This window comes from Oncorhynchus mykiss, chromosome 13 (genome assembly GCF_057628025.1).
Source record: "Oncorhynchus mykiss isolate SJ-2025 chromosome 13, ASM5762802v1, whole genome shotgun sequence".
NCBI classification, from domain to species: domain Eukaryota; kingdom Metazoa; phylum Chordata; class Actinopteri; order Salmoniformes; family Salmonidae; genus Oncorhynchus; species Oncorhynchus mykiss.
Window position 1 is genome coordinate 41,982,546 of NC_143034.1, and position 22,877 is coordinate 42,005,422.

Below are 22,877 nucleotides of genomic sequence, written 5' to 3' on the forward strand. Positions count from 1 at the left end.
TGCACCTGAAAGTGGGGGTCGATGAGGATGCGCGTGAGCTCTGCTGCAGTGTTGCTTTGGTGTGTGAAGGGACTCAGCTCTCTGAGGATCTCCTCGACCAGCTCTATGTTGTTGTCCCTCACCGCCACCAATCTGGTCTTTTCCAGACTCTCTGGTTCCTATGGGACATAAAGAAAACACACACACTTATTATTTTATTTGAATACATATTTGAAATATTAAAGACAAACCTCCCGCTTTGGCCTGGGTGTGTCAATGTGTAGCTCATACATGCATAATCTATGAGCAGAATTACTGTTTTACCTCAAGAAGCTACGAAATCCCTAGTTTGAAAGCGACTGTTTCTCTGTAAGCTGTGCTGCGACATTTTCCCTACATTTTCCCCCACGTGAGTCAGCCCCTCGCCATTTGAGTGACAGATAACAAAATGCACACTCTTTTCGGGATCACTTTTGTCTCGTAAGCGCCACTTTTAGCCAGAACTCCTGGCTAAAAAGTAGACAATAGTACTGGAGAATCTCTTCTTATGGCTTGAATCCCGCTAACGGGATCAATATGACAACAGCCAGTGAAAGTGCAGGGCGCCAAATTCAAAACAACAGAAATCTCATAATTAAAATTCCTCAAACATAGAAGTATTTTACACCATTTTAAAGATAAACTTGTTGTTAATCCCACCACAATTTCCGATTTCAAAAAGGCTTTACGACGAAAGCACACCAAACGATTATGTTAGGTCTGCACCTAGTCACAGAAAAACACAGCCATTTTCCAGCCAAAGAGGGGAGTCACAAAAAGCAGAAATAAAGATAAAATTAATCACTAACCTTTGATGATCTTCGTCAGATGACACTCATAGGACTTCATGTTACGCAATACATGTATGTTTTGTTCGATAAAGTTAATATACAAAAATCGGAGTTTACATTGGCGCGTTATGTTTAGTAGTTCCAAAACATCCGGTGATTTTGCAGAGAGCCACATCAATTTACAGAAATACTCATAATAAACCTTGATAAAAGATACAACTATTATGCATGGAATTATAGATACACTTCTCCTTAATGCAACTTCTGTGTCAGATTTCAAAAGACCTTTACCGAAAAAGCACACCATGCAATAATCTGAGTACAGCGCTCAGACAACAAATAAAGCCACACAGATATCCACCATGTTGTGGAGTCAACAAAAGTCAGAAATAACATTATAAATATTCACTTACCTTTGATGATCTTAATCAGAATGCACTCCCAGGAATCCCAGTTCCACAATAAATGTTTGATTTGTTCGATAAAGTCCATCATTTATGTCCAAATACCTCCTTTTTGTTCGCGCGTTTAGTCCAGTAATCCAAATTCATGACGGGCGAGCAGACGAAAAGTACAGTCACTTCCGTTACAGTCTGGAGAAGCATGTCAAACGAAGAATAGAATAAATCTTTAGGATGTTTTTATCATAAATCTTCAATAATGTTCCAACCTGAGAATTCCTTTGTCCTCAGAAATTAAATGGAACTCAAGCTAACTTTCACGTGAACGCGCGTGACCAGCTCATGCCACTCTGCCAGACCACTGACTCATTCAGCTCCCATTCCCCCCTCCTTCACAGTAGAAGCATCAAACAAGGTTCTAAAGACTGTTGACATCTAGTGGAAGCCGTAGGAAGTGCAATTTGACCCCATAGACACTGTATATTCGATAGGCAAAGAGTTGAAAAACTACAAATTTATTTAACTATTTCCCACTTCCTATTTGAATTTTTCTCAGGTTTTTGCCTGCCATTTGAGTTCTGTTATACTCACAAACTTCATTCAAACAGTTTTAGAAACTTCAGAGTGTGTTCTATCCAAATCTACTAATGAAATGCATACAGTAGGGCAAAATAGTATTTAGTCAGCCACCAATTGTGCAAGTTCTCCCACTTAAAAAGATGAGAGAGGCCTGTAATTTTCATCATAGGTACACTTCAACTATGACAGACAAAATGAGATTTTTTTTTCTCCAGAAAATCACATTGTAGGATTTTGAATGAATTTATTTGCAAATTATGGTGGAAAATAAGCATTTGGTCACCTACAAACAAGCAAGATTTCTGGCTCTCACAGACCTGTAACTTCTTCTTTAAGAGGCTCCTCTGTCCTCCACTCGTTACCTGTATTAATGGCACCTGTTTGAACTTGTTGTCAGTATAAAAGACACCTGTCCACAACCTCAAACAGTCACACTCCAAACTCCACTATGGCCAAGACCAAAGAGCTGTCAAAGGACACCAGAAACAAAATTGTAGACCTGCACCAGGCTGGGAAGACTGAATCTGCAATTGGTAAGCAGCTTTGTTTGAAGAAATCAACTGTGGGAGCAATTAGTAGGAAATGGAAGACATACAAGACCACTGATAATCTCCTTCGATCTGGGGCTCCACGCACGATCTCACCCCGTGGGGTAAAAATTATCACAAGAATGGTGAGCAAAAATCCCAGAACCACACGGGGGGACCTAGTGAATGACCTGCAGAGAGCTGGGACCAAAGTAACAAAGCCTACCATCAGTAACACACTACGCCGCCAGGGACTCAAATCCTGCAGTGCCAGACGTGTCCCCCTGCTTAAGCCAGTACATGTCCAGGCCCGTCTGAAGTTTGCTAGAGAGCATTTGGATGATCCAGAAGAAGATTGGGAGAATGACATATGGTCAGATGAAACCAAAATATAACTTTTTGGTAAAAACTCAACTCGTCGTGTTTGGAGGACAAAGAATGCTGAGTTGCATCCAAAGAACACCATACCTACTGTGAAGCATGGGGGTGGAAACATCATGCTTTGGGGCTGTTTTTCTGCAAAGGGACCAGGACAACTGATCCGTGTAAAGGAAAGAATGAATGGGGCCATTTATTGTGAGATTTTGAGTGAAAACCTCCTTCCATCAGCAAGGGCATTGAAGATGAAACATGGCTGGGTCTTTCAGCATGACAATGATCCCAAACACACTGCCCGGGCAACGAAGGAGTGGCTTCGTAAGAAGCATTTCAAGGTCCTGGAGTGGCCTAGCCAGTCTCCAGATCTCAATACCATAGACAATCTTTGGAGGGAGTTGAGAGTCCGTGTTGCCCAGCAACAGCCCCAAAACATCACTGCTCTAGAGGAGATCTGCATGGAGGAATGGGCCAAAATACCAGCAACAGTGTGTGAAAACCTTGTGAAGACTTACAGAAAACATTTGACCTCTGTCATTGCCAACAAAGGGTATATAACAAAGTATTTGAGATAAACTTTTGTTATTGACCAAATACTTATTTTCCACCATAATTTGCAAATAAATTCAATAAAAATCCTACAATGTTATTTTCTGGATTTTTTTCTTCTCATTTTGTCTGTCATAGTTGAAGTGTACCTATGATGTTTATTACAGGCCTCTCTCATATTTTTATGTGGGCCTGAGTAGCAGGCAGTTTACTCTGGGCACCTTATTCATCCAAGCTACTCAGTACTGCCCCCTGCCATAAGAAGTTATTAAGATGGAAATAAATATGTTTCAGAATGGTTTGGTTATTTAAAAATAGTAAGTACACATACTTTGCACCTTAAAATATATATAAAAATCTTTCAAAATCATTGAAACTTTTATTTTGCTCTCTTTGACTTTAATCTGATTAATTAAGTATTTTTCATCAAAGTAGAGTGGAAGCCATTAATACTTCACAGAGTCTCCAAGATCCGCCCAAAATGTCCTTACTGCCTGGCTGACTTTCCCTTTGAAGTTCATTCACAGAGGGAAATTAGTTCAAAGTCAGCTGATCATATCTTTAATGTAAAAGCAGATGCTTGAAAGTAATTATTGAGAGAATTAGTGGACATGAACAACTGAAGGGACGGGCCAGACATGACCCTGGGTTCTGGGACTGAGTGGCATCTGGCACGAGCCTGGAATTTAGGCTTCCAGCCCAGTGGTTGTCTTAAGAGCAGATTTAGGATCCATCTATTCTTCTTTAACGTAAACTTAGCATGAAGAGGGATTTAGCAAATCTGTACTGGGATCAACACTTAAAGGCAAAGTGACCCACCTACACAGAGTATATGGGCCTCACTGCCAGACCAATTTAATTTGATTTTTTTTGGAATCATGCCACATGGTGGACAAGTAGTGCACCTACACCTTAAATCTGATTCATTGACAAACTGTGGTTCAAGGCAAATCAATATGCCAGGCCTCCCTTAGAAGCGCTAATTTTAGTCTGGGCTGTCACTTCTCATTTCCCCTGTAGGGGAGAGCCAGCGAGTGTGTGTGTGTGTGTGTGTGTGTGTGTGAGAGAGAGAGAGAGAGAGAGTAACTCCTCTCATCATCTGACATCAAAGCGGTCCAGCAGCAGTCATTAGTGCTGGGGCATGACAGTTCCACATCCTCAGATGTCGACATAGTTTGAGATTATATTACCCTCTTCAAGAGATGGCCTAATTTAAATCATTTAATTTACTTGCCCCAACTAATCATGAATAAATGAATAACAAAATGATAAAGACCTGTTGTGCTTTAAAAAAAGATCTGTGTCTTAGTAGCCTTTGTTCCAAACCAACCCCCTGCATTTCCAGCAACAGTCCCCAAATACATCCCCTTTAATCACTGAGCAAGACTTAGTAGCCTTTCTTCCAAATCAACCCTCTGCATTTCTGTCAACAGTACCCAGACACTTCCCCTTTAATCACTGAGAAAGACTTAGTAGTCTTTGTTCCAAACCAACCCCTGCATTTCTGTCAACAGTACCCAGACACTTCCCCTTTAATCACTGAGAAAGACTTCAATGAAAGGTGCAAAACCCTTCTCCTTGGGTAACATTAATTGAACAAAAGGCTAAACACCCTATTTATTTCCGAAGCAATTGAATGATTCCTCTTTCTGTCTCCTTTGTTTACAGCTGTGGTTTCCTTTTCCCCTCAGACATGGAGAGAGTTGTAATGACTTACAGCTCTCCCTGCTATTTTCATTTGGTAGTAAATCATTTAACGGATTTGCAAAGGTTGATGCGTCCCACCTTTTTTAAAATGCATGTCAGCAGAAGGGGGATATCAGTTGCAATTACATGCTGTAATGCCTCTCACCTTTTATAGAATGCATGTTCAGAGGGAGGGTGTCAGTTTACATGGCATTGTCTCTGTTGCCATACAGGGTTGTGAGTTCGTAAAGGCTTGAATGAGTGATAGCTTCTGGGAACGTGCAATGTATTTTTGGCACTGGAAATTTGTGGTTTTAGGACTGTGGGCCTTATTCAATCACTCTCTCTGGTTTGTGTGCGTGTGCGTGTGTGTGTGTGTGTGTACGTGTGTGTGTGTGTTTGTGTGTGTGTGTGCGCGTGCGTGCGTGTGTGTGTATATGTGTGCGTGTGTGTGTGTGTGAGTGTGTGTATGTGTGTGTGACGCTACATACTAGGCCTACATATTTCACCTTGCTCTGACTCACTACAAGGCTCTGTGTAGGCCTGTGTGTGAATACATCCTGCCATGTTTGACTGTATGTATACAAGGTCTCTCTCTCTCTCTGACTTACCACGGGGCTGTCTATGATGCCCTTGAGGAAGATGAGGTCCAGGTCATTGGCGGTGGTGGAGCTGTTGCTGTCACTCAGGGTATCCAGGACCTGGGGGGGTACCACTATACACAGAGACACAGAAACACAGATACAGATTCAGAGGAATGAGTTACACCCAGCTTCACACAGAGACACAGAATCACACATACAGATTCAGAGGAATGAGTTACACCCAGCTTCACACAGAGACACAGAAACACAGATACAGATACAGAGAAATTAGTTACCCCAAGATTCATACAGAGACACGGAAACACAGATTCAAAGGAATGAGTTACACCCAGCTTCACAATGAGACACAGAAACACAGATACAGATTCAGAGGAACGAGTCATACCCAGCTTCACACAGAGACACAGAAACACAGATACAGATTCAGAGGAATGAGTTACACCCAACTTCACACAGAGACACAGAATCACACATACAGATTCAGAGGAATGAGTTACACCCAGCTTCACACAGAGACACAGAAACATAGATACAGATTCAGAGGAATGAGTTACACCCAGCTTCACACAGAGACACAGAAACACAGATACAGATTCAGAGGAACGAGACACACCCAGCTTCACACAGAGACACAGATACAGATTCAGACAAATTAGTTACACCCAGCTTCACACATAAACACAGAAACACAGATACAGATTCAGAGGAATGAGTTTACACCAATATTCATACAGAGACACAGATACAGATTCAGAGAAATGAGATACACCCAGCTTTACAAAGATACACAGAGACACAAATACAGATTCAGAGGAATGAGTTACACCCAGCTTCACACAGAGACACAGAAACACAAATACAGATTCAGAGGAATGAGTTACACCCAGCTTCACACAGAGACACAGAAACACAGATACAGATTCAAAGGAACGAGTTACACCCAGCTTCACACAGAGACACAGAAACACAGATACAGATTCAAAGGAACGAGTTACACCCAGCTTCACACAGAAACACAGAAACACAGATACAGATTCAGAGGAATGAGTTACACCAAGATTCATACAGAGACACAGAAACACAGACACACATTCAAAGGAATGAGTTACACCCAGCTTCACAAAGAGACACAGAAACACAGATACAGATTCAGAGGAATGAGTTACATCCAGCTTCACACAGAGACACAGAAACACAGATACAGGTTCAAAGGAACGAGTTACACCAAGATACATACAGAGACACAGAAACACAAATACAGATTCAAAGGAACGAGTTACACCCAGCTTCACACAGAGACACAGAAACACAGATACAGATTCAGACAAATTAGTTACACCCAGCTTCACACATAAACACAGAAACACAGATACAGATTCAGAGGAATGAGTTTACACCAATATTCATACAGAGACACTGAAACACAGACAGAGATTCAGAGGAACAAGTTACAACCAGCTTCACACAGAGACACAGATACAGATTCAGAGAAATGAGATACACCCAGCTTTACAAAGATACACAGAGACACAAATACAGATTCAGAGGAATGAGTTACACCCAGCTTCACACAGAGACACAGAAACACAGATACAGATTCAGAGGAATGAGTTTACACCAATATTCATACAGAGACACATATACAGATTCAGAGAAATGAGATACACCCAGCTTTACAAAGATACACAGAGACACAAATACAGATTCAGAGGAATGAGTTACACCCAGCTTCACACAGAGACACAGAAACACAAATACAGATTCAGAGGAATGAGTTACACCCAGCTTCACACAGAGACACAGAAACACAGATACAGATTCAAAGGAACGAGTTACACCCAGCTTCACACAGAGACACAGAAACACAGATACAGATTCAAAGGAACGAGTTACACCCAGCTTCACACAGAGACACAGAAACACAGATACAGATTCAGAGGAATGAGTTTACACCAATATTCATACAGAGACACAGATACAGATTCAGAGAAATGAGATACACCCAGCTTTACAAAGATACACAGAGACACAAATACAGATTCAGAGGAATGAGTTACACCCAGCTTCACACAGAGACACAGAGACACAAATACAGATTCAGAGGAATGAGTTACACCCAGCTTCACACAGAGACACAGAAACACAAATACAGATTCAGAGGAATGAGTTACACCCAGCTTCACACAGAGACACAGAAACACAGATACAGATTCAAAGGAACGAGTTACACCCAGCTTCACACAGAGACACAGAAACACAGATACAGATTCAAAGGAACGAGTTACACCCAGCTTCACACAGAAACACAGAAACACAGATACAGATTCAGAGGAATGAGTTACACCAAGATTCACAATGAGACACAGAAACACAAATACAGATTCAGAGGAACAAGTTACACCCAGCTTCACAAAGAGACACAGAAACACAGATACAGATTCAGAGGAATGAGTTACATCCAGCTTCACACAGAGACACAGAAACACAGATACAGGTTCAAAGGAACGAGTTACACCCAGCTTCACACAGAGACACAGAAACACAGATACAGATTCAAAGGAACGAATTACACCCAGCTTCACACAGAAACACAGAAACACAGATACAGATTCAGAGGAATGAGTTACACCAAGATTCATACAGAGACACAGAAACACAGACACACATTCAAAGGAATGAGTTACACCCAGCTTCACAATGAGACACAGAAACACAAATACAGATTCAGAGGAACAAGTTACACCCAGCTTCACAAAGAGACACAGAAACACAGATACAGATTCAGAGGAATGAGTTACATCCAGCTTCACACAGAGACACAGAAACACAGATACAGGTTCAAAGGAACGAGTTACACCAAGATACATACAGAGACACAGAAACACAAATACAGATTCAAAGGAACGAGTTACACCCAGCTTCACACAGAGACACAGAAACACAGATACAGATTCAGACAAATTAGTTACACCCAGCTTCACACATAAACACAGAAACACAGATTCAGATTCAGAGGAATGAGTTACACCAAGAATCACGCAGAGACACTGAAACACAGACAGAGATTCAGAGGAACAAGTTACACCCAGCTTCACACAGAGACACAGATACAGATTCAGAGAAATTAGTTACACCCAGCTTCACAAAGAGACACAGAGACACAGATACAGATTCAGAGGAATGAGTTAGACCCAGCTCCACACAGAGACACAGAAACACAGATACAGATTCAGACAAATGAGTTACACCCAGCTTCACAAAGAGACAGAAACACAGATACAGATTCAGACAAATGAGTTACACCCAGCTTCACAAAGAGACAGAAACACAGATACAGTTAGAGGAATGCGTTACACCCAGCTTCATACAGCAACACAAAAACACAGATACAGATTCAGAGGAATGAGTTACACCCAGCTTCACACAGAGAAATAGGACTAATTCAGGACTGACCCTTGGAAAGAGGAAAGACTCGCCCTTTTGCGAAGGCAAGTTAAACTTCAAGTGACTTGAAAAAACTTCAAGTTTTGGAGGAGTTTTTTTTTCACATTTCTACTGCCAAGGTTCAGGAGGTTTTCCGGACCACCTTGAATGGATCATCAGTTTTAGCTTCATGTCATAAAACCTTCAGCAGGCAGCTAAATGTATAAAGCAAGCGGTTGTTTTACAGCCTTCCAACTCAATTTACAGCCCAGTCATGAAGCTCCCCCCGTTATTAAACAAGATTTGTAGCTGTATGCTGTCTCTGCATTTCTGCACCCAGCTATGAGTGACTAAGCTATGAGTGACTAAGCTATGAGTGACTAAGCTATGAGTGACTAACAATGACATCAACATGTCGTTAGCATGTCACTCTCCAGTACAGGATATAAGGACTTTAAAAAATAGATATACACATCGTTAGTCACAATCAATGGCCGCATCCTATACTGTCATAGTATCTCATACGTGGTTTGCCCAAGGTCTCAGTTGACCACCTGCTATTGATTAAAAACAGTCCATTTTGAGGTAGCTATGTCCCAGAGAAAACAATAAGTGCTCATACAGTATCTTCTCTCTCTATCACTGCTGGGTAACATTTGTGTATCTTAAAGGGGCAATCAACAGTAAAAAAATAAATAATAATGTTTACCAACCACTGTTTCAGTAAAAAAGCTGAGGGGATGAGGCTGGAGAAATGTTACCACTCTCAAATTCATAGAAAGAGCTATGGATGCAAATAGAGTTTTAACCATGTTTTGAGGTTATACAGTGTTTGTGTACATTTATGTTGTTTAAAAACATTGGAGTAAAACAAGCTTATTTTAAGTTGTGATGGGGCACGGCAGTTGAACTAAGCTCATGAGGCATTTATAATTTATATTCTTCAAGAATCAATGGGCGCATATCATTGATTTATAAGTCAACAAATGGATGTTGCAACTGCAGATTGCCCTTTAATGTCAAGTGTGACCCAAGACTCCCTCCACCAAATCCCAAAACTTATGCAGGAAAAGATGGCGGCAGTTGTCTGGACAAGCAGTGAAAAATGGGTCTACTTCCAGGAAGTAACAGTGTCAGTTCAATCTCCATTTAGGGGACACATTATACGGCTTCATTAAAGTAGCCCTTTTCTTGCTGCGGCATTGAGAAACTGTGGGTCTTAATGGCTGTGTGGTGTGTTTATGGATGTGGGTGTCATATAGAACATGGGGAGGCCCCATTTTTCAGAGCTACAGAGAGGAGATGAGCTGGGTAAGGGAGGAAGAGGTTGAGGGGCTGGAGGAAGGAAAGGAGGGGTGGAAGGAGGAAAGGAAGGGAGAGGAAAACAAAACTCACCACGCTCGGTGCCAGTCAACGCCACAGGCATGTTGAGGCTTTAGTCAAACTGTGTCAGCTGCCGGCAGAGAGGAGAAGAAGAGAGAGAGAGAGAGGGCGAGAGAGACAGAGATAGAGGGGGGGACATTAATAAACATTTAGTTTAATAAAAGATTCTTTGTATTGAGGGTGTTCCCTCATGTGTGCATGCATGTGAGCCAGAACAGACATCCATTTTGAATGCGGTCATCAGAGCTAAAATGGATGGTAGAGGCCTTCACGGGCCAAAAAAATTGGACACGTTCCAAAATGGGGTTTTCCCATCCGGACCCGATATGCATAAATTCATTTAAAAAATATAAACCCATTCCGAACGGACCCGATGACAACTAGACCCTTTTCGTATAGACCTGGTCGGTTCCAGACCCGGTCTGAATGAGGGAAGCAGCAGAAAAATCGATTTTTAAGGTACTTAATTAACCGGAGCTGATAAAACATGAGGGAGAGGAAGAGAGAGGACCAGGTGCTGTACTGTGTGTGAAGTTTACTGTGAGTATGAGCGAGTGACACATTGAACAGGGAGGAGGGGGAAGACGAGAGACAGAAACCAACCAAGCCGACTCGTGCTATAGTAGACTAATAGCTGCTATAGCTAGGTTATTTATCATTGAACAAGATTATTTAGTACCGGTTTTGGCTGCATCTAACCGGGAGGAGCTAGTTTAACCCTCTGCCCCCCCCCCCCCCCCCCCCCCCAGTTAACTAGCTAGGCTAATTGAGGTGGCTGTATGACCTTTCTCGTCCAACACAGTTACAAACAACAAGAGGTCCATTCAGAAAACACAGTGCCTTGCAAAAGTATTCAGCCCCCTTGGCGTTTTTCCTGTTTTGTTGCATTACAACCTGTAATTTAAATTTATTTTTATTTGGATTTCATGTAATGGACATACACAAAAAAGTCCTAATTGGTGAAGTAAAACAAAAAAATTACTTGTTTCACAAAATTCCAAAAAATTCCAAATGGAAAAGTGGTGCGTGCTTATGTATTCACCCCTTTGCTATGAAGCCCCTAAATAAGATCTGGTGTAACCAATTACCTTCAGAAGTCACATAATTAGTTAGATTGCACACAGGTGGACTTTATTTAAGTGTCACATGATCTGTCACATGATCTCAGTATATATATACACCTGTTCTAAAAGGCCCCAGAGTCTGCAACACAACTAAGCAAGCGGCACCACCAAGCAAGCGGCACCATGAAGACCAAGGAGCTCTCCAAACAGGTCAGTGGCAAAGTTGTGGAGAAGTACAGATCATATCCATCCTGCCCTGCCTTTCTAAAGTCTTCGATAGCCAAGTTAACAAACAGATCACTGACCATTTCGAATCCCATCACTGACCATTCTCCACTTTGCAATCCGGTTTCCGAGCTGGTCACGGGTGCACCTCAGCCACGCTCAAGGTACTAAACGATATCATAACCGCCATTGATAAAAGACAGTACTATGCAGCCGCCTTCATCGACCTGGCCAAGGCTTTCGAATCTGTCAATCACCGTATTCTTAAATTATTTTTTTTTACAATAAATTTATTGCCATTTCTCTTTTTACAATTTAACAATCAGAAAAATATGACACAGATAATGCCCCTTTACTCCTTCCACCTACACAAAACACCATGCTACATGGGGGCACATCGTGCAAAACCCTTCCCTCCCCAACACAGGAACACCCCCCTCCCTCCCCTCTACCGGTATTAGCTTCACTCATTAACAACAACAAAAAGAAACAGAATGACCTTCACATTCCATGCTAGAAAATAAATCATTCAACACAAAAACAAATAATAACATTATATGAATGACGAAAGAAGTAATGAGGCAGCCAGGGTGACGTCTCTAGCTGTGCATTTATTGTCTGCAATGACTGCCAATGTAATGGATCTGGTTTTGCTACAAATATTAACTGGTAGAACGGAATCATCTCCAAGAAGAATAAGGGAAGGATTTAGTTTGTACCGTCATATTAGTGACCTGTGATAAGATCTGAATAATGTCTTTCCAATAATTGCATAGTTCAGGGCAGGACAAAAACATATGCATAAGTGTGCCCACTCCCGTTTTACACCTTAGGAAAAATGTTGAATATTTAGAATTGATCTTCTACAGTCTCTCTGATGCCTTGTGTTAAATGAAAGACCCTGAGCATCTAAAAAAGAGCTTTCCCCATTTCTCATCCTCAACGAGACATCATGCCACGTCATGCAAAGGTCATCATGCCACGTCATGCAAAGGTCATCATGCCACGTCATGCAAAGGTCATCATGCCACGTCATGCAAAGGTCATCATGCCACTTCATGCAAGCGTTCAGAGGTTCATCGTTCCCCAACAGAGCTTGAAGCCGAGGGTACATGTAAGAAATGACACCTTTTAACCCTTTCCTTTCCAGCCACAGTTAATCAGTTATATGTTTACTCATGGGATGAATCCTACCTCCCTGATGTGTGGCAATATAATGCCTTACCTGGCGGTATTTAATTTAAAGAAATTAGTTGAGGTAACTGAAAATGAGATGCCAGTTGTGGAAAGGATAGTAGTTCACCTTCTCTATAGAGATTACCAAATTCCTTTGAACCAAGAAAATAATACCATCTCTCAGGGCTTTGGGTAAGATGGGGTTATTATACAAAGGTGTTTGTTCATATATAGATCTAAGCCCTTCTGTTTGTTTACAGACTTCAATCCATGTATTTAAAGTGTTTTTAATGAAAGGGTTGTTTATGAGACCTTGAAAGCTTTAGGTGGGCTAATATAAGGTATAGATGCCAATGTGGCAGGGGTCAGACACTCCTCTATCTGTCTCCAAGAGTGTGAACTTGGTGTTGTATCTTGTCATACCCACACAGCCTTTAACTGAGATGCCCAGTAAAACAACTGGATGTAAGGTAGAGTTCTGCATAGCTGCCCTGTTAAAACCTGTTAGAGCTCTAGGGGCGCTATTTCATTTTTGGATAAAAAACGTTCCCGTTTTAAGCGCGATATTTTGTCTCGAAAAGATGCTCGACTATGTATATTCTTGACAGTTTTGGAAAGAAAACACTCTGAAGTTTCAGAATCTGCAAAGATTTTGTCTGTAAGTGCCCCAGAACTCATTCTACAGGCGAAACCAAGATGATGCATCACCCAGGAATTAGCAGAATTTCTGAAGCTCTGTTTTCCATTCTCTCCTTATATGGCTGTGATTGCGCAACGAATGAGCCTACACTTTCTGTCGTTCGCCCAAGGTCTTAGCAGCATTGTGACGTATTTGTAGGCATATCATTGGAAGATTGACCATAAGAGACTACATTTTCCAAGTGTCCGCCTGGTGTCCTGCGTCGAATTCGGTGCGCAATTGCCAGCTGCTTCTACTTTACCATTTGATTCAGGGGAGAAAGCATGTGTCCAAGAACGATGTATCAATGAAGAGATATGTGAAAAACACCTTGATGATTGATTCTAAACAACGTTTGCCATGTTTTCAGTCGATATTATGGAGTTAATTTGGAAAAAAGTTCGCGTTTTGAGGACTGAATTTTCGGATTTTTTTTGGTAGCCAAATGTGATGTATAAAACGGAGCTATTTCTAATACACAAGGAATCTTTTTGGAAAAACTGAGCCTCTGCTATCTAACTGAGAGTATCCTCATTGAAAACATCAGAAGTTCTTCAAAGGTAAATGATTTTATTTGAAGGCTTTTATGTTTTTGTTAATGTTGCGTGCTGGATGCTAACGCTAAATGCTAACGCGAAATGCTAACGCTAGCTAGCTACTTTTACACAAATTATTGTTTTCCTATGGTTGAGAAGCATATTTTGAAAATCTGAGATGACAGTGTTGTTTACAAAAGGCTAAGCTTGAGAGATGGCATATTTATTTCATTTCATTTGCGATTTTCATAAATAGTTAACGTTGTGTTATGCTAATGAGCTTGCTGATAGATTTACACAATCCTGGATACAGGGGTTTTTTCATAGCTAAACGTGACGCAGAAAACGGAGCGATTTGTCCTAAACAAATAATCTTTCAGGAAAAACTGAACATTTGCTATCTGAGAGTCTCCTCATTGAAAACATCTGAAGTTCTTCAAAGGTAAATGATTTTATTTGAATGCTTTTCTGTTTTTTTGTGTAAATGTTGCCAGCTGAATGCTAATGCTAAATGCTACGTTAGCCATCAATACTGTTACACAAATGCTTGTTTTGCAATGGTTGAGAAGCATATTTTGAAAATCTGAGATGACAGTGTTGTTAACAAAAGGCTAAGCTTGAGAGCTAGCATATTTATTTCATTTCATTTGCGATTTTCATGAATAGTTAACGTTGCGTTATGGTAATGAGCTTGAGTCTGTATTCACGATCCCGGATCCGGGATGGGGAGATCAGAAAGGTTAAAAGGCATAATTATACTATTCAATAGGTTTATTTTATATCCTGAAAAGGTCCCATATTCTTTCAGGATGTCAACTCATGTTCGGAGTGAAATTTCTGGTTTAGCGAGGTAAAGAAAAATGTCATCGGCATAGAGCGAGACAAGATGTTCACGCCCACCTATACGAACACCATGGATGGATGGATGAGATCTTAAAGCTTCTGCCAGTGGCTCTATAGCCAAAGAAAAAAAGGAGCGGACTTGCGGGACAACCCTGTCTTGTGCCACGTGATAGGGAGAACTGTGAGGAAATGTTCCCATTAGTCTACCGGACATTTGTACAGTAATCTAATCAGACCTACATACTTAGGTCCAATATTCATCATCTGTAAAACTTCAAACAGGTAGTTCCATGCTATACGGTCAATATTTTTCAGCATCTAATGAAGCCGCCACTACAGATTCTTGGTCATAATACATAATATTAAATAATCCTCTGATATTATCAGGAGATGAGCGGTTTCTTACAAAGCCTGTTTAGTCCACATCAACCAATTCCGGAAGAACCTTATCCAGTCTAAGAGCTATGAGTTTCGCAAGAATCTTGTATGAAGTGTTCAATAGAGATATGACCCACAAAGCAGAGGATCTTTCCCAGATTTTAACAAAACTGTGATCAGTGCCTGTTCAAATGTGTCTGGGAGCTTTTCTGTCTCTATGGCATAATTAAACATACTGCAGAAAGGCTCAATTAGTTTGGGTAAAAAGGATCGATAGAATTCAATAGGGAATCCGTCTAACCCTGGTGATTTTCCTCAAGCAGTGTTGAAAATGGATTCCCTAATTTCCTCTGAGGTAATCTCTTTCTCCAGGTGCTCTCTATCCTCATCACTTAAAGTTTGTAAATTGAGTTTGTTCAAAAACTCATGCATTGTGGCCTTCAGACTTGTACAATGTTTTATAAAACTCCCTGAAGACTAGATTAATTTCCTCAGGACTGAACAACTGTGTTATTGGGTAGCTTAATAGAGCTCATAACTCTACTCTAACTCTCTTATCTGCCAAGCAAGCAACTTTCCTGCTTCATCTCCATGTTCGTAGTAGTTTTGTTTTGTTTTGTTCTCCGAAGAGCATTTTCCACTTTATGGGTCATCAGGGTGTTATGTTCCAATCGAGTCAAATTTTTGTAGAGTTGAGTCGTCAAATGTTACACTATGTCCATTTTCCAGATCTCTAATTTCATTTTCCATTGAATCTACTTGAGCCTTATACATCTTACGAGCACCTGAACTAAAGGATATGATTTGGGGGGGGGGGCAGAGTTGTTATCGGTGCTAAAAAATATGTCTATATGAGTGTTCAGAAATGTTACAAATGTGTGATTATTTAGTAAGTATGTGCCAAACCTCCATCTTCTTGAGGGTGGTTGTGTTTTACTGAGTGGCACTGAAGCCAGCAGGGCAGAATGATCTGATATACATCTTGGTAAGTACGTACACCCAGTAGTTAAACTTTCCTTGGCTGCAGGAATAAGAAATACGTAAATAAAGTAACTGTTATGGACAGGGGAGTAAAATGAGTATTCTTTAACCTTTTGGTTGTGAAATCTCCAGAAGTCTACAAGTCCAAAATGTTTCATTTCTGCATTTAACATTTTAGCTGCCTGTGTGAGGTTGATACTATTAGAGGAATATCTATCACTGGAAGGGTCCAGTACCAAGTTAAAACCCCTTGCCATTATGATCTCTGATGATGGGCACATTAACTTCAAAAAGATGTCTTGGTAACAATTTAGGATCATCATGTTTAGGCCCATACATATTCACAATGATAATGGGCTCCATGTTAATGAAACCTTGAATGATCACAAACCTTCCCCCTTTGTCTTTAATCTGAGATTGTATCTGGAAGGGGCAATGCTTATTAATGAGTATGGCCACCCCTCTTGCCCGAGAGGTGAAAGATGAATAGTACACTCGACCCACCCACTCGATCTTCAGTTTATCATGCTCAGAGTCAGTTAGGTGTGTCTCCTGAAGGAGAACTATATCAACCTTATGCTGCTTTAGATAATTCAGAATGTGTTTGCGCTTGACTGGGCATTTAGTACCTTAATGTTAAGTGTCATAAATGTATAGATATTAGGTGCCGACATCTTTAAAGAAAATAAGAAATAGGGAAAAAGAAAGAAACCAAATTGCGTTGAGTGTCTACAACTTATACAAAATTAAATGATGAAAGTATAAAGTAGTAAACATCTTCTGAGCTAATACCCTGACCCTACCACAAACCTACCCAACCTCCTCCTCAACTGAGGGAGTTAAAGAACTCATACCCTTAGAATCTAGTCTTAAAGCTAGATGTACCTGCTATGCATAGCATCGCTCGAATTAGGTTAATTCTAAATGACATGTAGATGGAATTAGAAGTACATTGACTGTTCCTTGTAGCATGACATTTTTTTGTCAAGTAACAAAATACAATTTGATTACAACAAATAATGACCAGACTATTTAGCCCCACTTGAGCATGTCTCAACAACAACAACAAAAACCTCAGGTGCGTTCATAGTCACCAACAGAGCCTACCCGCACACCCAAATGTCAACCAATCGGCATTCCCCAATGCGCCCTGAAACCTGTGCTGCGCGGCGACAAAAGCGATGACCACAAAAGCACCCCAGCAGGTCAGGCAAAAAGACATCAAGCTATGATGTATAAACAAAAACCTTTACCAGACGATAACTATCGTCTCTCAAATATAAAATGGGGACAAGTAGTTAAACGATCACCATCCTCCTGAGTTCACCCTCCCCCCAAATATTCTATATACACACATGTACGCACATACACAAGTGTAAAGCTATCAGCCGGCTGGCAATTAGGCGGCCAGCCAGTGTGCAGCTTATCCCTGCCTCGGTATCACTAACGCTAGCATACATCTCTAACAATAAACAAGCCAGCCAACGTAATAGTGCTAAAATTCCCTGAAGTAATATAAACAGTTAGGCTTGAAACCCTGTCAAAAGCCACATAACTATTTAACCAAACCCGACTCGGCCTCTCTGAGTAAAATAAAATTATAGAGCAAAAGTGTAACTACCTGGCATAGTGTGGCTGTATAGTAGCTATAGCTACACCCTTGTAAACCTAGCGAGCTGGCTAAATAGCACAGACAACATTAGCCAGCTAGCCAGCCAGCCAGTCAATCATATGAGTAATTTTGTTGTTTCCTCATGTGCTAAAAGTTCACTATCCACTGTATCCAAGTTCAAAAGACAGTTCCTCTAGGTGTAGTAGATGTGAACAAGTCAGGAAGTTCTTTCCTCATGTATGTATAAGCCATCTTCACAGAGTCAAATGTGCACTCACCATTCTTGGATTCGATCCACGAAGTTGCTGGGTAGCGCAGGCCGTATGCCAAGGCAGCCTGACGCAGAAGTCTATTCAGTGGGGAGAAAGCCATCCTCCTCTTGTGTAGTATGGGAGAAAGATCCGGAAAGATCATGATTCTGGCATCTCCGTACTTGAGCTCTCCCTTTGCTCAGGCATCAGAGAGGATGCGAACAATGTCCTGGTACTGTAGAAATGTAATGACAAATGCCCTGGGTGCAACCTGGCCAGGCAGCCACCTCTGTAGGGTGCAATGGGCCCTCTCGATCTCCAGTGGGTGCGTGGGAGGAGGTAGATCCAGAATTTGTGGAATCCATTCCTGTAGATAGGAGATCGCTCTTGCTGTGGGTGACTCCCTGATCCACCTCTACGCAGACAACACCATTCTGTATACATCTGGCCCTTCTTTGGACACTGTGTTAACTAACCTCCAGTTGTGGCCTCCAACTCCTCTTAAACACTAGTAAAACTAAATGCATGCTTTTCAATCGATCGCTGCCTGCATAAGCCCGCATGACTAGCATCACTACTCTGTACGGTTCTGATTTAGAATATGTTGACAACTACAAATACCTAGGTGTCTGGCGAGACTGGAAACTCTCCTTCCAGACTCATATTAAACATCTCCAATACAAAATTCAATCTAGAATCGGCTTTCCTATTTCGCAAGAAAGCCTCCTTCACTCGAGCTTTCAAACATACCCTCGTAAAACTGACTATCCTACTGATCCTCGACTTCGGCAATGTCATTTACAAAATAGCCTCCAACACTACTCAGCAAACTGCATGCAGTCTATCATAGTGCCATTCGTTTTGTCACCAAAGCCCCAAATAACACCCACCACTGCGACCTGTATGCTCTCGTCGGCTGGCCCTCGCTACATATTTGTCGCCAGACCCACTGGCTCCAGGTCATCTGTAAGTCTTTGCTAGGTAAAGCTCCGCCTTATCACAGCTCACTGGTCACCATAACAACACCCACCCGTAGCACGTGCTCCAGCAGGTATATCTCAATGATCATCCCCAATGCCAACACCTCCTTTGGCCGCCTTTCCTTCCAGTTCTCTGCTGCCAATGACTGGTATGAATTGCAAAAATCGCTGAAGTTGGAGACTTATATCTCCTTCACTAACTTTAAGCATCAGCTATCTGAGCAGCTTACTGGTCGCTGCAGCTGTACACAGCCCATTTGTAAATAGCCCATCCAATCTACCTACCTCATCCCCATATTGTTTTTATTAACTTTTTTGCTCCGTTGCACAACAGTATTTCTACTTACACATCATCATCTTCACATCTATCACTCAAGTGTTAATTAGCTAAATTGTAATTGTTACTTCGCAACTATGGCCTATTTATTGCCTTACCTCCTCACGTCATTTGCACACACTGTATATAGACTTTTTCTACTGTGTTATTGACTATACGTTTGTTTATTCCATGTGTACCTCTGTGGTGTTGTTTGTGTCGCACTGCTTTGCTTTATCTTGGCCAGGTCGCAGTTGTAAATGAGAACTTGTTCTCAACTGGCCTACCTGGTTAAATAAATGTGAAATTTAAAATATAAACAGGGTTGTGTTTTAAAATAATATCTGAAACTTTGAACACGGAGCACGTAGCACCAATAAATCCATTATTTAAACATTTTAAAGAATATGGCACCACAACAAACCTGCCAAGAGAGGGCCACTCACCAAAACTCACGGACAAGGCAAGGAGGGCATTAATCAGAGAGGCAACAAAGAGTCCAAAGAGAACCCTGAAGGAGCTGCAAAGCTCCACAGCGGAGATTGGAGTATCTGACATAGTACTACTTTAAGCCTTACACTCCACAGAGCTGGGCTTTACGGAGGAGTGGCCAGAAAAAAAGCCATTGCTTAAAGAAATAAATAAGCAAACACGTTTGGTGTTTGCCAAAAGGCATGTGGGAGACTCCCCAAACATATGGAAGAAGGTACTCTGGTCAGATGTGACTAAAATGTAGCTTTTTGGCCATCAAGGAAAACGCTATGTCTGGCACAAACCCAACACCTCTCACCACCCGAGAACACCATCCCCACAGTGAAGCATGGTGGTGGCAGCATCATGCTGTGGGATGTTTTACATCGGCAGAGACTGGGAAACTGGTCAGAAATGAAGGAATGATGGATGGTTTTAAATGCAGAGAAATTCTTGAGGGAAACCTGTTTCAATATTCCAGAGATTTGAGACTAGGACGGAGGTTCACCTTCCAGCAGGACAATGACCCTAACCATACTGCTAAAGCAACACTCGAGTGTTTAAGGGTAAACATTTACATGTCTTGGAATGGCCTAGTCAAAGCCCAGACCTTAATCCAATTGAGAATCTGTGGTGTGACTTAAAGATTGCTGTACACCAGCAGGAGCCCATCCAACTTGAAGGAGCTGGTGCAGTTTTGCCTTGAAGAATGGGCAAACATCCCAGTGGCTAGATGTGCCAAGCTTATAGAGACATATCCCAAGAGGGGGAGGGGGGAGGGGGGGGGGGGGTGAATACATTGGGGGGGGGGGGTAGTTATACATCTTTACATTGGTAGGCATGTTGTGTAAATCAAATGATACAATCCCCCCCCTTTTTTTTTAAATTCCAGGTTGTAAGTCAACAAAATAGGAAAAATGCCAAGGAGGGGTGAATACTTTCGCAAGCCACTAAAGTAGCAGCCTACCAGTTGGTCATTGTAGCCTATCCTGCTCCTTTAACTCCGTAATTTTAATTCCATCTTCCATTGATTAGGTGTCTCCTGACATTTGCCCACATAAAGACTCTATGGTTTTAGCCTATTGACACTTTGATGACTTATGATTGGCCAACAACCACAAGCTACACGCACCAGTCTCGTGAAAAGCAAAGAGCAGCAGTATAAATTACGCAATTTCTCTCTCTCTCTCTCTACTGCAGTAGTCGTGTTCGGGTCTGTATGGGTCCTTCCGGACAAGTCAGTTAAAACTACACAACCGAGACCCGACAATCATATCAGATCCGACCCAGACCCGTGACATTTTTTTAAAATTCTGGATCCGAACTCGCTCGGTCCAGGATCGGGTCTCGGGTATTCGGGTACAGGGGGATCCATGAAGACCTCTAATGGACAGTAATGATACACATTTATACCAGCATAGAATCCAACAGGTGCATTTGGACATTTTTCTTAGTATAATATTCACTAGCAGAGTGCTGTTTTCCCATCAGCAGATTATATTCAAGTTTGAACGATGGACGACCAATAAGCACTGATGTTTTCTTGACTTATATACACTGAGTGTACAAAACATTAGGAAAACCTTCCTAACATTGAGTCGGGCATGGACTCTGCAAGGTGTCGAAAGCGTTCCACAGGAATGCTGGCCAATGCTGACTCCAATGCTTCCCACGGTTGTGTCAAGTTGTCTGGATGTCCTTCGGGTGGTGGACCATTCTTGATACACACGGTAAACTATTGAGAGTAAAAAATCCAGCAGTGTTGCAGTTCTGGCACCTACTACCATACCCCATTCAAAGGCACTTAAATCTAAGTCTTGTCCATATTTTTGCATATTAGCTAGAGGTCTCCATGATCCATCTTAACTAACTTCTCCCGGTTTGATGCAGTCAAGACAAGTACAACGTAATCATATTTGATGATAAATAACCTAGTCTCCTGTAGCGTGAGTCGGTTTAGTTGGTTGCTGTCTCTCCCTCCCTGCTCCTGTTTCACTTGCTCACACAGTACGGCCTCTCTCCCGCCTGCTAGAGCAGCACCTCTCTCTCCCTCCTCTCCCACGCGCTTTATCAGCTCTGGTTAATTAAGTAGCTTTCCTCGGATCAAATCGGACCGGGTCTGGATCCAACCAGGTCTATATGTGAAATGGGTCTAGTAATCCTTGGGTCCGTTCAGAATGGATCTCTATATAAACATGTTTTATTTATGCATATCAGGCTCGGTGGGAAAGCCCCAGTTCCATTTTGGAACGTGAAGACCTCTGGATTTCTTATTCGTGGTATCCATGACAACAGGCTCAACGTATGGTAAGAATGGAGAGGTAGGGGCAATAAAGGAGAACAAAAAGAGAGCAGCGGCCCCACTTCAGCACCAACCCCCCAAAACACTGTCTGCCAGAATCGCCCTTCACTCCGGAGCTGCCGGAGTCTCCCGCCTGTCCTGCGCTGCCGGAATCTCCCGTAAATTCGGGACCCGTGGCTAGGGTCCCCAGTCCAAGGTCGGCGGAGGTATGGGGGTAATGTCACATTCTGACCTTAGTCCTGTTATTATATCTTTGTTTTAGTATGGTCAGGGCGTGAGTTGGGTGAGTTGTCTATGTTCGTTTTTCTATAATTTGGGATTTCTGTGTTCGGCCTAGTATGGTTCTCAATCAGAGACAGCTGTCAATCGTTGTCCCTGATTGAGAATCATACTTAGGTAGCCTGGTTTCACTTTTGAGTTGTGGGTGTTTGTCTTCCGTGTCAGTGCTTGTTACCACACGGGACTGTTTCGTTTATTCACGTTTATTGTTTTGTTCCAGTGTTCTGTTGTGTTTGAATAAACATTATGGACACTTACCACGCTGCGCATCGGTCCTCCGATTCTTCTCGCTACTCCTCCTCAGAAGAGGAGGACGAGTTCCCTTATACTTCTGAGGCAGCAAGACAGGCAGTATGACATGAGGAGTGACTCTTGAATGACTCACATAGATTACACCTGCTTCTACCATTACTACAGTTATTACACTTCTGTATTAGATATGTATTT

The 22,877-nt window shown here is 41.8% G+C and overlaps 1 protein-coding gene and 1 long non-coding RNA gene across 2 annotated transcripts in view; one reads left to right on the plus strand and one right to left on the minus strand.

Annotated features, from left to right (window-relative positions):
• The window catches only part of LOC110486143 (MAGUK p55 subfamily member 2), a 36,430-nt gene that overhangs the window by 7,691 nt on the left and 5,862 nt on the right, over positions 1-22,877 (minus strand). The window contains 3 exon segments of the mRNA XM_090196233.1: positions 6-158; positions 5,538-5,641; positions 10,350-10,407. Of these exon segments, the coding sequence (XP_090052359.1) occupies positions 6-158; positions 5,538-5,641; positions 10,350-10,380 (288 nt within the window). The 5' untranslated portion in view covers positions 10,381-10,407.
• LOC149978890 (uncharacterized) overlaps positions 13,936-22,877 on the plus strand; it is a 699,006-nt gene continuing 690,064 nt past the window's right edge. Inside the window, exons 1-2 of the long non-coding RNA XR_016485897.1 lie at positions 13,936-14,041; positions 14,398-14,459. This is a non-coding gene — a long non-coding RNA (uncharacterized LOC149978890). The remainder of the gene's footprint in view (positions 14,042-14,397; positions 14,460-22,877) is intronic.